The sequence below is a fragment of the Stenella coeruleoalba genome (assembly GCF_951394435.1).
Source record: "Stenella coeruleoalba genome assembly, chromosome: 4".
NCBI classification, from domain to species: Eukaryota; Metazoa; Chordata; class Mammalia; order Artiodactyla; family Delphinidae; genus Stenella; species Stenella coeruleoalba.
Window position 1 is genome coordinate 72,763,474 of NC_137149.1, and position 14,329 is coordinate 72,777,802.

Sequence of the window (14,329 nt, forward strand, 5' to 3'; positions counted from 1 at the left end):
AAAAATTGGGAGATTATCACCTTAGGGAAAAGATATTTCCCCATCCTCTTTAGTTCTCTCTCTTAAAGCTTCTGGGTGACAAGGTCATCAAGAACACCCATCTTGGTTAAATTCACAAGATTGTTCAGTGCTTTGGACCGTGTCTTCCTTACATTTCCTTCAATTTGATAGGAAATTAAAATAATTGCTGTATTTTTCTTTTTCAGCTACTAACCCAGTATCGGGAGTTTTCCAAAGTTATATTCCTCAGAATTTACCTCAAGAACACCTTTGTTTCCATGGAGTCTGGAGGGGGAAGGGAGGAGGACTTGGGATATGGCAACCAGCTGTAATGTGTAAAGTTTATTTAGATCACGATTCAAACAAACTATAAAAAGTTATGAGGCAAAAGGGAAAATTTGAACTGGCTGCATATTCGATATTAAGGCATTATGGTTGTTTTGGTGTGATATTAGTGTTATGGTTACATTTCTCAAGAATCTTTATCCTTTAGAGGTAAATACTAAAACGTTTCGTATTAGCAGATGAAGTATGATGCTCGAGATGTGCTTCAAAGGAGGATATAGAGGAAAACAGATATCCATGAATTGTTAATTACTGGAGGTGGGTATTAGGGTACATGGGGATTCCTTAGACTCTACTTTTGTGCTGAGATTTATCATAAAAATAAAAAAATCACCAAACATAAAGCAATCAGTGAGGCCTGATATAAAAAAAAAATCCCCACTGTCTCTCATCCACCTGACATAATCAGGTGACACCAGGAAAGACACAATTTGCCAAGCACTGAAGTGGTACCTGGAAGCCCTCGGGTTTTGCCTTTTAGACCAGAAAGCAAATGGTTTGGGACTGGTGTTGCGTTTCTGCTGGCAAAAGAGAACTTGCTAATTCTCAAGGAGAAAAATAAGACCATTAAACGGGATCACTATGCTCTTTGGACAAAGAATCATTACAAAGCACCATTTTGATGAGTGAAGTGTAAATAAATCAGGAACATGCGGCTTCAATTTCCTTCCAAATGCACAAGTTGTAGATTTAGGGAAAAATGCCCTATTAGACATGTGTGGAGCTGCCACGCTTTGAAAGACATCGAGAGTCACTGAACCCAGATGGGCCCTGGCTTTGCTCCTCTCCATTGGAGTAGGATTTCTCCACCTCACTCCATTTCCTCTGTAAACTCTCTCTCCTTCCTTCTAAGTCCTAATCTAAACTCAACTTCAGATTCTCAAAACATACGATGAGAAAAATCCAGAGATCAGCAGTTTTTTCTTTTTTCCCGCTTCAATTTTGATGAAAAAGAAACAATTTCTTTGAGACTCAACTTGGAAAGCGTTTCCTGGCAAACCCATAGAATTCGCCCTATTGGTTTAAACTTGGAAAGTGTTGGGAGTCGTTAACACAGTGCAAATGAAGTGGGGAGGAAAAGGATGCTGAGGTCATCCCACTGCACTCCTCTCCCTCAACCCTCTTCCAACTCATTCACACAAGAAAGAATCCAACAGCAACAAACTAGATATGCCTTGTGCCCTTAAAAAAAGATGCCTCCCGGGCTTCCGTGGTGGCGCAGTGGTTGGGAGTCCGCCTGCCGATGCAGGGGACGCGGGTTCGTGCCCCGGTCCGGGAAGATCCCACATGCCGCGGAGCGGCTGGGCCCGTGAGCCATGGCCGCTGAGCCTGCGCGTCCGGGGCCTGTGCTCCGCAACAGGAGAGACCACAACAGTGAGAGGCCCGCGTACCGCAAAAAAAAAAAAAAAAAAAAAAAAGATGCCTCCCCAGGCTGTGTAGTTCATGGCCAAGTCTGGCTGAAGCCAGCAGGGAGGAGGCCAGTGCTGTTGCATGACCTTTACCTAGAGAAGGGGAAATGGAGAAGTCGGACCAGGGCAAACCATCTCCTCATTTAAAAGCCCAGAATGCCCAGCTGGGTGTGATTTAAGGCTCTTTTTGGCCCGTGAACCCCAACAAAGACAGTGGGATTTGTCAGAGGTATGTTTTACAGGTTGCTTCAAGGAAGTTCTGCCAGGGAGGCTATGGGAGGTTGGGCTCCTTGGACCCGAGACATGTGTCCCAGGAACGACACACACAGGGCTGCCTCATAACTCCTGCTGCACCTGGCAGTTTCTCCAGGAGACATTTTTCCACAACCTTAAATGATTCAAGTTGCAAAACTGGAGTTGTTCATTTTAATTTCCCGAGCACAAAACTCTAGGGGGAATAAACCTTCCCTCCTTAGAGCTACTGTTTCTACAGGAGTCAGGGGACAGAGTGTAATTTTTGTCTCCAGATACGGGCATGGATACTGTTCATAGTGATGCCGGTTCCCAACCAAGAATGTTTGGCTGTAAGCTAGAAAGAGAGCCAGCATGCCCTGGCTTTCCGAGAAGCCACACAGCTACAGCAATAGCACCAGTTTCAGGGACCTCTCATCCCCCAGCGACCACACCTAGCTGCCTTATCGATACCTTCATCTCTAAAACAAAGGACAGTTACCTACTTTGAGAAACAGGGCTCCAACTCACTGTATGCCTACTCAGAACTCACTCAAACTTTACACCATGGGCGTGAACACAGCATCTACCAAAATAGGACACAAAGTAAGAAATCTTTCCAGGGGCTGTAGGAGCTAGAAATGTGAAAGGCTAAGGAAAGATGACAAAACTTTCAATTTTCTGTCAATGGCTCTTGAGAGTAGGGGCTGGACCATAAAATGCATCTCACCACCCCCCCAAACTCTAAGGTTTTTCCCTGGGATTTTTGCTAAACAAAATATTTAAACAAACGTTACAAAAGCCATGGGAGATCACTGACCACAGAAGCAGCCCTCTCAGTTATTCATGCCCAGTGCTGCTTCCTGCAAAACCTGAGATAGGCCAGCTTGCCAAGGAAGTAGCCAAGACATGAGGCAAATCCATTTCATTTAGTTCAACTTAAGCTTATACCGCACAGAAGCTGGGTGTACAGAAATTAACATCTCTCAAAAAGCTCTCCTTCTAAGGACTCACCAGGCAGAGGAGACGGACAGGAACGCTGCTGGCGATACACAGCACAGGAGACGCACAGAGACGATCTTCCATGGGGGGGGAGTCAGAGTGAGTCTGCATCTGAACTGAAGCTAAAGGTTCTTAAATGATAGTGCCCATAAGGATCACCTGGGGAGCTTGTTAAGAATGAAAATAGGATGGGCTCCATAAGGATCACCTGGGGAGCTTGTTAAGCATGAAACTAGGATGGGCTCCATAAGAATCACCTGGGGAGCTTGTTAAGAATGAAAATAGGATGGGCTCCATAAGAATCACGTGGGGAGCTTGTTAAGCATGAAAATAGCATGGGCTCCATAAGAATCACGCGGGGAGCTTGTTAAGAATGAAAATAGCATGGGCTCCATAAGAATCACGTGGGGAGCTTGTTAAGCATGAAAATAGGATGGGCTCCATAAGGATCACCTGGGGAACTTAAGCATGAAAACGGATGCACCCTCCCCTGCCAAGATTTTTGTTTTAGCGAATTGATTTAGAGCCCAAACATCTGCATTTTAAAAGACAAAGCGGGACCTCGGTACTTCTGTGTGGGGGGGGGGGGGTCCTCAGAACCCCCGCTGTTCCAAGGACTTCATTCACCTGTAAGTCTTGTCACGCGTGAGGCTGTAAATAGCCCCAGAACGATGAGAAGGCTGGATCCGTGCTCAGGTCCACTAGACTCAAAGTCTATTTCATAAATTTGCTTGGGGGTCTAGGAAGTTCAAAAAGAGTTTGTGGGAGTCCGGCGGGTGAGGGCTTGTAGAAGAAAGCATTGCCCTTGATCCTTATGGCATGTTTTTTGTAGACCCCGGGAGTAGTCCTAGACTCCCTGTCCCCTAACCTCTGACTGGGACTCCTTTACACCAAATATTCTGGTTTTAGGCTCCTTCCATGGAATTCACTCTCCTCTGGGTCATGGCAACAGGTGTCCACGGAAATGTTTAAAGAAGCAGCTGTCCAGGGTCATAAACTCTTGGCCCTCAAGGCCAAACCGGGCAGAAGCGATCTGCTGGATTGGACATGGTGTTTTTGTTTTATTTTGGGTTTAAATACCTTCAGACATTATATATATATATGTATTTTCTCAGCAGTTGTTCAGAGGCCTCACCTCTTCCTCTGGTCTTATACCCGAATGAATCCCATGTTCAGATAACTCCTGCCTGGTTCCTGTAGGCATTTGAGTTTGAGACCTCTAGGTGCCACCTCTTAAGTTTGAATCCGTTTACTGGATTAGCTCCAGTTTTCCAGTGGGGCCCTGAGGGAACAGGACTCAGCCTGAGAGAGCCTTAGTGTCAGAGAGAAAGGAAAATCCAGGAGGAGCTCTGCGGCTGGAAGTTCGGGACACAGGGCCAGCCTCACCGGATGCCAAAGCTCAGACGAGGGTGGCAGGGGGAAGCCTGGCTTCTCACGCTTCCCAATGAGTCCCCTCCACCTTCGAGATCCCAGCGGCCTATGGTAGCACCTCATCACCCGATGGCCCCCGCTCTGAGAATGCTGAGCAGACCCACGGTACCACGCACGGCTCTCAGTTGTTTTCCAAACCTTTGCTGACCAACCAAAGGGTTAGCCAACTCCTAGCCCTTTTTACCAGTGCAACTGACCCTGCCTGAAACTGCTTTCTCCCTCCAGTTCTGACTCTGCCTAATTCCTCCCTAATTACTTCAAGATCCGACTCAAACCCCCAACTTCTCCCCAAGCTTGCCCTGATCAATTTCACCGAAATGCACAATCTCCACCTCCTCTCAACCGGTTACCTGCCCTACTGTTTAAAAGACTTATCTTCTTATGCCTTGGATCATTGTTTATATTTCTTATCTGCATAAATGTTGTCTTCTCAATCAGATCCTCGGCTCCTAGAGGGTGGGTAGTGTGACTAATTTTTTATTGCCCGTATTCCTTCCAGCACCTGCCACAGTACCTGCAATGTGTCATTAATTCACCAATTAGTTCATGATCACCAGCAGCATCAGGTAACAGCTGCACAGGATTCTCTTATAAAGCATCCCTAGCAACTGGAAGCTTCCAAGAAAGTTCTGTCAAATCAGTATGGGAACATGGTCTTTGCACTTTTCTGGCGTCACGCTTCCTGGATTGCTTCACATTTCAGAAAGAATGGGCAGCTTGCGTTCGCTCAGTTATTCAACACAGAAGTTGCCTTTGATTCATGTGTGTGCAGAAAAGAAAACGGTAAGCCAGTATGAAGAGCCTTCCTTTAATTAGGCTATAAAACAGAAAGTAACTCAATGGAAAGGCTCCTCATTAGCACCTGTCGTGGGTTGGATGGTGGCCCCCAAAAGATATGCCACCCAGAACCTGTGAATGTGACCCTACTTGGATAAAGAGTCTTACAGATGCAATTAAGCTAAGGCTCTCAAGATGAGATCATCCTGGATTATCCAGGTGGGCCCTAACTCCAGTGACAAGTGTCCTTATAAGAAGAGAAGAAGATGTAGAATTAGAGAGCACACACAGTGGAAGGCCATGTGAAGACGGAGGCAGAGACTGGAGGGATGCAGCCACAAGCCAAGGAATGCCGGGAGCCACCAGAAGCTGGAAGAGGCAAGGAAGGATTCTCCCCTACCGCCTTCACAGGGTGTGGCCCTATTGACACCTTGATTTCAAACTTCTAGCCTCCAGAACTGTGAGAGAATAAATTTGTGTTGTTTTGTGTATGTAATTTGTTACAGCAGCCCTAGGAAATGAATACAGCAACTAACAAGGATAGCAGATGGGGGCTGGGGGTGGAGGTGGAGGGGTGCCGGTGACAAGGGTGGGGAGGAATGCTTTTGGGCACTAGATTTCATAGGTACCTTCGGCATCCATCAAGAGAGAGGAAAGGGCCTTTTCACCATCCCAGTTAATTCTGCCATTGCATATTTTTCTAGAAAAGCTTCCACAATGTCATCATCACCCCGGAGATGCTCACTATTCAGGCTTAAGCTAGGTACTTTCTCTTTGAACCTTCTTATCCAAGGTGGACTGGGGTAACATTCCAATAAGGTAGGACCAGGAAATCCTGAAATGAAGAGTCCTCAAAATGAATGACGTGCCTCCAAAGACCCAGGTCATTCATTCTTTTCTCTACTTATGGAGCATTTATTGAGCATCTACTGTGCTGGGCAAATTGGTTAGTCTGTCTAACTATAACAGAGGCACTGGTTATATCTAAACATGTGGGGATCTCTGTCTAAATCTGGCCAGTCAAGCTTTTCTAGTCTGGGCTCTTTGGACTCTGTTTATAGAGTCCTCTTCATTTGCCCACTGACTCTGATTTATACATAAGCCAACTCTTGCTATTTTTACCGCTCTGGTGAGTAAGGAGAACTACATTTTTGTAAGTTCTGCAAACACTGAGGCACACACAGCAGCACCTTTCACCTGATTGCTAGAAGCTGTTCACATCAGTCTGCAATCCTCTTTCAAAGCTTATTAACAAAAAAGAACCAGAAACATATCACTCTAAAGGTTGGAGACATGAGTCATTTCCCCTTACAAAATGGACATAGGTCATGGTGGAAAACGTCTTTCTTTTTTAGAGATGCATAATGAAATATTTAGAGGTAAAATGTTATGATGACTGCAATCTACTCCAAACCACTTCTGTAAAAAAAATAAAACAAATGAGGCAAAAGTGACAAAATGTTAATCATTAAATCTAGGTGACATGAATGTGGGTGTTCACTGCAGCGTTCTTTCTGCTTTCCCATGTATAAAAATTATCAAAAATAAAAACAAAATGGATGTAGAGGTTTTTTTTACCTATAGGGCTATCTTGCCCCTGTACTGATACTCTTTGTGTTTGCAGGTATGGAGACCGACTGTCTCAAAAAAGGATGCTATCTGCTCATAACTAGAAATGCCTGATAGAGACTGCACATCTGTGCATTCAGCCTCTGTTCTTTGGTTCTATTTATGGAAGGAAGAGAAGACACATCTATTGAGAAAAAGCAGAGTACCAAAAAAGAGAAAGCAGTGTTGGCACAGAAGCAGGGAAAAAAACGCCTTGTTGGGAAAGCACTGCATCAATAAGATGGTGGTTTTTTTGTTAAGTCACAGACAGCTAAGCACGCTGCTTTAAACTGCCGGCAGTGTGTTTCGTCCAAGTGCATCCAGTGCATGTGGAATTTATTCCTCTAAACCGACATACCAGCCAAGAAACGGACTCAGGTCCCACCCCCGACCATACCCAATACACAAACACAGGCAGGCACGGTGAGAGGGGGACTCACAGTTCTGAGTACAGGAAGTGTAGGTTGCCCACATTGTCAGTGTAGTTGGCAGGGCTGAGCCAAGGCAGGACCAGCAACAGAAGCGCCTTCATTTTCCGATTAGAGGGCAGCTTTTTCCCCAGCCACCTTCTGTCTGTCAGCTGCAGGGGCCCAGCCCAGCCCAGTCCCTTTAAACAACCCTTGCCATGTTCCCACAATCAGTAGATCATAGAGAATCAGACTTAGAGCCCTGAGCTGGAGCTGTGCTGCTAAATCATGGGCTCATAAGAGGTTTGTGTGCTCTGATTCTCAGATGGGGAGAAGTGAGAACGGAGGGACCCACCGTGGTTGGCGAGAGGGCTGAGGCTGAGAGCAGGCAGCAGGGAAAGGGACCTGGGAAAGGGACCTGCCCCTCCTACAGGATGCCGACTGGTTCTTGGGAAGCAGCTGGTACATCTACATCACTGGCTGGGAGCAGATGGGCGGGAAGCTAATCTGTGTTGGAAGAGGGCGTGAACATGGCTTATTCAGAGCCCACCATGTGAATAAGCAAATACTCAGAAGCTGTCCTCCAGCTTGTTGGAGGAAGACACTGGATGAAATCAGCATTTCTAGAACACAGCCTGGAGCTCTGAGCTCAATGTGAATCTTTGGATACTGTGACACAGGAATGTTAAAGTGAACCAACTCCACTTATACACGTATATTTAGAATATGCATTTAAGGTATTTTACCTGGTGCTGTCCTGACTACACTGTCAGAGGCGAGAGAAGTGATGGTTTCCTTGTTAAGCTGCAAACTGTCCCTATGTCAGAATAGGCGCTGTCATTCTCTCTGAGACTAATAAAGAGCCTTGACAGACAGACAAAAAGTTCTGTCCAAACAGTGTATATAGGCTCCTGATCTGTAAGAACAAGTCACTCCATTCATCCTGCATAACCCCTGAATAACTGAATTAGGCTCTGGTACTAGCTGTCGGATTCTGGGCATTTCACTGAAGCTCTGAGCTTCAGTCGTCTCCTCTTTGAAATAGAGTTAATAATGCCTTACCTACCTGGTTCTGTAGAGGCTGGGCCATAACATCTCTTCCAGCACTGAGATCTGTGATTCTAGACTGTACTGTCTATCTTAACACTAGGGCTACTTTGCATGCCTAAGCTCTGGAATGCCACAGAAGCCCCAGACTCCTCTCCTTCTAGCTCATATTATATTTACGAACATTAAAATCCATTTTGCTAACTGAAGGCCTAAACCTTAATAGAAATGGCTCAAAGGGATGAATGGATAAAGAAGATGTGGCACATATATACAATGGAATATTACTCAGCCATAAAAAGAAACGAAACTGAGTTAGTTGTAGTGAGGTGGATGGACCTAGAGTCTGTCATACAGAGTGAAGTACGTCAGAAAGAGAAAGACAAATACCGTATGCTAACACATATATATAGAATCTAAGAAAAAAAAATGTCATGAAGAACCTGGGGTAAGACGGGCATAAAGACACAGACCTACTAGAGAATGGACTTGAGGATATGGGGAGGGGGAAGGGTAAGTTGTGACAAAGTGAGACAGTGGCATGGACATATATACACTACCAAACGTAAGATAGGTAGCTAATGGGAAGCAGCCGCATAGCACAGGGAGATCAGCTCGGTGCTTTGTGACCACCTAGAGGGGTGGGATAGGGAGGGTGGGAGGGAGGGAGACGCAAGAAGGAAGAGATATGGGAACATATATATATGTATAACTGAGTCACTTTGTTATAAAGCAGAAAGTAATGCACCATTGTAAAGCAGTTATAGTCCAATAAAGATTAAAAAAAAAAAAGAAATGGCTCAAAGGGATAGTTACATTAATGACAACCAAGCAATTACAGCAAACTCCACTTCACAGGAAGAAGACCAGACAAAAATCTCCGGGATGACACCACGTGCAATAAACAGTGTAGTCAGAGGGAATTTGGCATCAGAGATCTGCATTCACCCAAGGCAGGGATGAAAGAGTTAACTACGGTAGACCCTGAGAATGTACAGATTTAACTCCGACACTTTAGATCTGAAGATAAGCAACCTTGAGAAAGCATGGCATCTATTAATTTATAATTTTTTGAGGTCCTAATTTGAATTCCATTCTCTTTGTCTGGTATGCAAGAGTGAGTCAGATCCAGTGAAGAGCCGTAAAAAGGAAATTAGGTTTGGAATTTAGATGCTGTAGTCAAACAGGCTTGAATCTGAACCTTAGCTCTGCCACGAATGAGCTGTGTGACACTGGGCATGTTGCTTAACCTCTCTGAACTTCCATATCCTCCTCTGTAGAGGAAAGACAATGATAGTATGCTTAACTCACAGTGTTGTTACGAAGGTGGAATGAAATAATGCCTGTAAGAACAAAGGACTCAATGAGTGTTAGCTATTGTTATAAATGCTGTTATTAACAGCCACTAGTAATAGTGGATAAGCCTAGCTGGCAGCTAGCTCAGCATCTATTTTCAAGAGGCTTTGCTATTCTGGTCCTGACCTTTCTTTCCTGCTGCTCTATTAGGGATGTGGCATGTTACAGTCTTTTCTTGAATATAGAGTTTCAGAGTCCTGGGACATACTCTTCTTGAATGTCCAAGATCTACTGTATAGAGCATAACTCATAAACAATTTCATATATAACACATACTGTGGGCTTCAGAGTGTATTGGATTGTATTTCTGATAACCTTGGTAAGGTCAGATTGCTTCTCCAAGTCTTTGTGAAAAAAGAAGGATGTCTGCCTTCCACCTCCTTGTATTTCCATAGGATAAGATGCAGTAATGGATATATGATGCAATATAAAAATGAAGTTATTGTTTTTTGTTTTTGCTTCTGTCGCTCTTGCAGAAACTGCTGGTCTCTTATCCAATATCTAATTTCCTCTTCTTCCTTTTTTTTTTTTTTTTTTTTTGCGGTACGCGGGCCTCTCACTGCCGTGGCCTCTCCCGTTGCGGAGCACAGGCTCCGGACGCGCAGGCTCAGCGGCCATGGCTCACGGGCCTAGCCGCTCCGCGGCACGTGGAATCCTCCCGGACCGGGGCACGAACCCGCATCCCCTGCATCGGCAGGCGGACTCTCAACCACTGCGCCACCAGGGAAGCCCTACTCTTCTTCCTTTGAACAGCACCCAGGTTTTGTTCGTGGTGGTGATGCACTTCGCCTCTCCTATAGATAGGCAGCCATGTAACATGATACTAGCCAATGAGGTATAAGAAGAAATGACTGGGTTAGGCATCCCAGAAAGCTCTTTAAAGGAGGGAGTCTCAGTTTGTACATTGCATTTTGCCCTTCCTGCCTGGTTCTTTCCGCATGGAACTTGGATGTGATGACAGATTTTGAACAGCCATCTTGCGGTCATGAGGTGACAAACTTGAGGATGAATGCTAATCGAAAATCAGGAGCCTGGATTCCTGACGGCATCATGGCAACATCATACTAGTTGTGGGCTTCCTAGCCCCTGACTTTGTGTTAAATGAGAACAAGAAAACTTTTACACAGTTAGAACAATATAACCTGAATTTTTTATTACCTGCCATCAGATATAATCCTACCTAATACAATCTTTTGCAAATAAAATCCTACCTTCAAATGCTCATGGATTGCTGTGTAGCTTCCTTGCTAGTAAACAGTCCTAACCCTAATCAATGCACCCAGGCTCTGCCTGCCTGAGTCCTATTTATCCTTAAATGTCAGCTCAGACATCACCCATCACCAATCACCTCCTGTTTTCCTGTCTCTTTTCTCTTCACTAGACAGGGAATTCGTTTAGGGCAGGAGTTCTACTGGTCCTGTTCTCTATTGTGTCCTCACCACAGTGCCCAGAATGCAGTAGATGCTCAATAAATATTTGTTGAATGAAAGAGAATTCAACTCAGTTAAAGAGACCATTTTTTGGACCAATCTTTCTTGATCAGAGGCAAATTAGCAAAAAAGGACTTCATACTTTATGAGAGTGATGGCAGAGACTGAGCATGTATATGGACGGATAATAAAATGTCCAGGAAGAAAGGAAAAAGGTAAGGAAGATTTCTGGAAATAAGTGCCCAGGAGCCTGTGGTTTCTTTAAAGAATTGCTTGGAGCATAATCTGATGGGCACTCAATGGTTCTCTCAGAAAGTAACGCAAAGGCATTGCCCCATCTCTTTTGTGCCCAGGAGAGCTAAAAGAGCAGACCTCAGCCAGGTAGGGCCAGGAGAAAATTGAGTTCACGGTTAGAAAGTCACATGAAGGATGTATGTCAAACACAGTTAGGGTGGAGATGTTGACCCAGGCTGAAATGGCCAACATGACTTGTCACCTGCCCACCTTTCCGTAGGGTAATACTCCCCAGACCTTCACTCTGGCAGTAAAATCTTCCCTGCCCTGTAGGCAGCTAGCTGAGCCTGTGTTTATGGAACACACTCCAGAAAAGGGCCCCTGATAGAAGAAAAGGTCAGGAGAGGTTCCAGGGTAGGCCTTTGGGGAAGAAAGTTCCAGGACATTGGGCTTAAAGTTAATCAAGAAAATAACCTCTAGAGAACCTTCAGTCAGGTGTGCTAATGCATCACGTTTTCATTCAGGGATGTTTTCAAAACACTGAACAATGAGCTCTTTATTCATGCCAGTAAATGCTGAAGGAGGGTCAACTTCACTATCTCCCATTTTTATTATCTTCCATGAGACAGAAACTCTAGAGCAACGTGACTTGTCCCATGAAAAAATTCAATGTGTATGTGTTTTCAAATTCTCTCTTTTACCTTTCAAAGGTCATTTTCTCAGAGGCAGAAATCATGGCTTATATAGATTTTTCTTTCATTCTGGGCCTGGCCTGTTGTGGATCCTTGATAAATATTATATATGCAGATGATGATATTGCATAAAGCTGTAGCCTTGAGGCTAAGATAACTCCCACTCAGGATCAAGGAAGGAAAAGCTTCGCCTCCACGTGCCCTCTCACTGCTGGTCTGGGTCAAGAGAGATGCATTGAATTGACCCTCTACTGTGCCCTCACCATGTCCACTGCCAACGTCCCTTGGTTGGGGAGGCTGCCATTTGACTCAACAAGCCCATCGCCCTCGTGGGCATTCTTTAGAGTAGACTCATGTGACAGGAGTCTGCTAGCATCTAAGAGGGCAGAAGTCAACAGAATTATCCAGAAAATTCCAAACATTAGCTCACACGCTCAGATCTACTTCCACAGAAGAACCCTCTAGTCGGAAGTCAGAGATAGTTGTCCACGTCATTGCTGGTCCAACTAGGCATGCACACTCACGGTTGGTCCTACACGTTTGACTTCAGGATTTACATTCAACCCAGGGTCTGAAGTAGTAGGATAACAATGTTTACAAATGACATGAATTCTGCAGAAACACAGCCAGCATCCCTGGCTCAAGTCTACTGTTATCATTAGCGTGATCCTATGGACAGGCCATGAACAGAGACCTTGGGAAAACAGTTCTCGAACACATGTTCTTTTCTAAAGGGACAATGGAAACATTCTAAATGTGATTCATTTCTGCAAGAGCTTAGTATCCAAGGAGCCAACTGACATAAATACCCATTGTACAGGTGGAGAAACCTACATGCGGAGTTTCTCATGAAGCCCTGAACCCTTAGCTCTCTAGGACCCCCTGGGAGGGCGTGTGTGGGTCCACATCGGTCTCCCAGTGGTTCTCAGCCAGAATTACAGTGAAGTTCTCCATTCTAGGTCGATTCTCAGCCTGCCTAGTTTATATTCATCAAAGCGCCATCAGCCAAAGAATTTTTTTTTTTTTTTTTAAGCTGCACCACATTGCATGCGGGACCTTAATTCTCTGATCGGGGATCAAACCCATGTCCCCTTCAGTGGAAGCCCAGAATCTTAACCACCGGACCACCAGGGAAGTCTGAAAGAATATTTTTTTTAACTCATTACATTTTAAATACTGAAACCAAGAATGCAAAAGTGATAAATAAATCTGTCTTCTAGTACAAACATATGACCACACTCACACACAAGCAGCCACCAGCCTGGAGGCGTCATATGGGAACGTAAGGCAAACGCTTGCCTTCTGGTAACCTCTGAGTTTTCCTAGTTTAAGGGACTCCAGAGGTAACTAAGTAACTACTTAATTACTTTTGTATTAAGTAACTACTTAATCTAACCTCTCTTCTAAGGGGAGGAAGAGGTAGTCTACCCGCCCAGTCACAGGCCCAAGGCCCAAGAGGGCTCTAGAGTCAGGCTCTGGATTAGTTCCAAATTCTGAATCCTGGCTAATGCTCAGGAAGCCTGAGGGAAGGAAGTGTATATTAAGCATTTGATGACTAACAAATATAACATATATATATTTGCAGTGCATGGCCCTCTCACTGGTGTGTGTGGCCTCTCCCGTTGCGGAGCACAGGCTCCGGATGCGCAGGCTCAGCGGCCATGGCTCACGGGCCCAGCCGCTCCGCGGCACGTGGGATCTTCCCGGACCGGGGCACGAACCCGCGTCCCCTGCATCGGCAGGCGGACTCTCAACCACTGCGTCACCAGGGAAGCCCAAATATAACATATTTTTGGAAATGTTGGTTTCAACCTACTTAGGAAGCCCAAGTGTGGAGAGACTCACAGCAAGCATGGGGCCCAACACCTCCCCCATGAGAGTTTCCTCATCGTCGAGGGTGCTGAGGGGGCCTGTGAAGGACTCTGAGGCCGCAGCTCAGAGAGATGATTTCAACTAGCTTTGGGTTCTTTCCTCACTGTTGTCTTTCACATGTGCATCTCGTTATCAGCTGAGTGTTCAGCAGGTCTTTTCCCCAGGCTTCCTTGAGGTGTGTGGGTCACACGGCCTGCGTGGGCAGGGGAACAAAATTCCCACTCTGGGCAGCTGAGGTGCACTTGTGTCATCTCTCTTCTGCACCCCAGAGCACACCCCGCCTCCCGCCTCTTCCCAGCCCTTCCCCTGCACCACTTCTGCTCCGGCCTTGCTCCCAGATCCAGGTGCTATCTTATCCCAATTTTTAGGGATATTCTTGGCCCCAAATCAGTTCTTGATCAGGGGCTGAGGAAGGACTGCTGTGTTTCCACTTTCTCTCCAGAGAGTGCTCCTATTTCTTTCCTTGTCTCTCTCCTCTCTACCCTTCC

The 14,329-nt window shown here is 45.5% G+C and overlaps 1 protein-coding gene across 2 annotated transcripts in view; it reads right to left on the bottom strand.

Annotated features, from left to right (window-relative positions):
- The window catches only part of LNX1 (ligand of numb-protein X 1), a gene marked incomplete at both ends in the record, with an annotated part of 120,348 nt that overhangs the window by 97,496 nt on the left and 8,523 nt on the right, over positions 1–14,329 (bottom strand). Inside the window, one exon of one of the 2 annotated variants that reach the window (XM_079920855.1) lies at positions 7,244–7,429. The exons of the other annotated variant lie outside the window; for it this stretch is intronic. Within the exon in view, the coding sequence (XP_079776981.1) occupies positions 7,244–7,335 (92 nt within the window). Of the gene's footprint in view, positions 1–7,243; positions 7,430–14,329 lie in introns of those variants that run through there. 2 annotated transcript variants of the gene reach the window in all.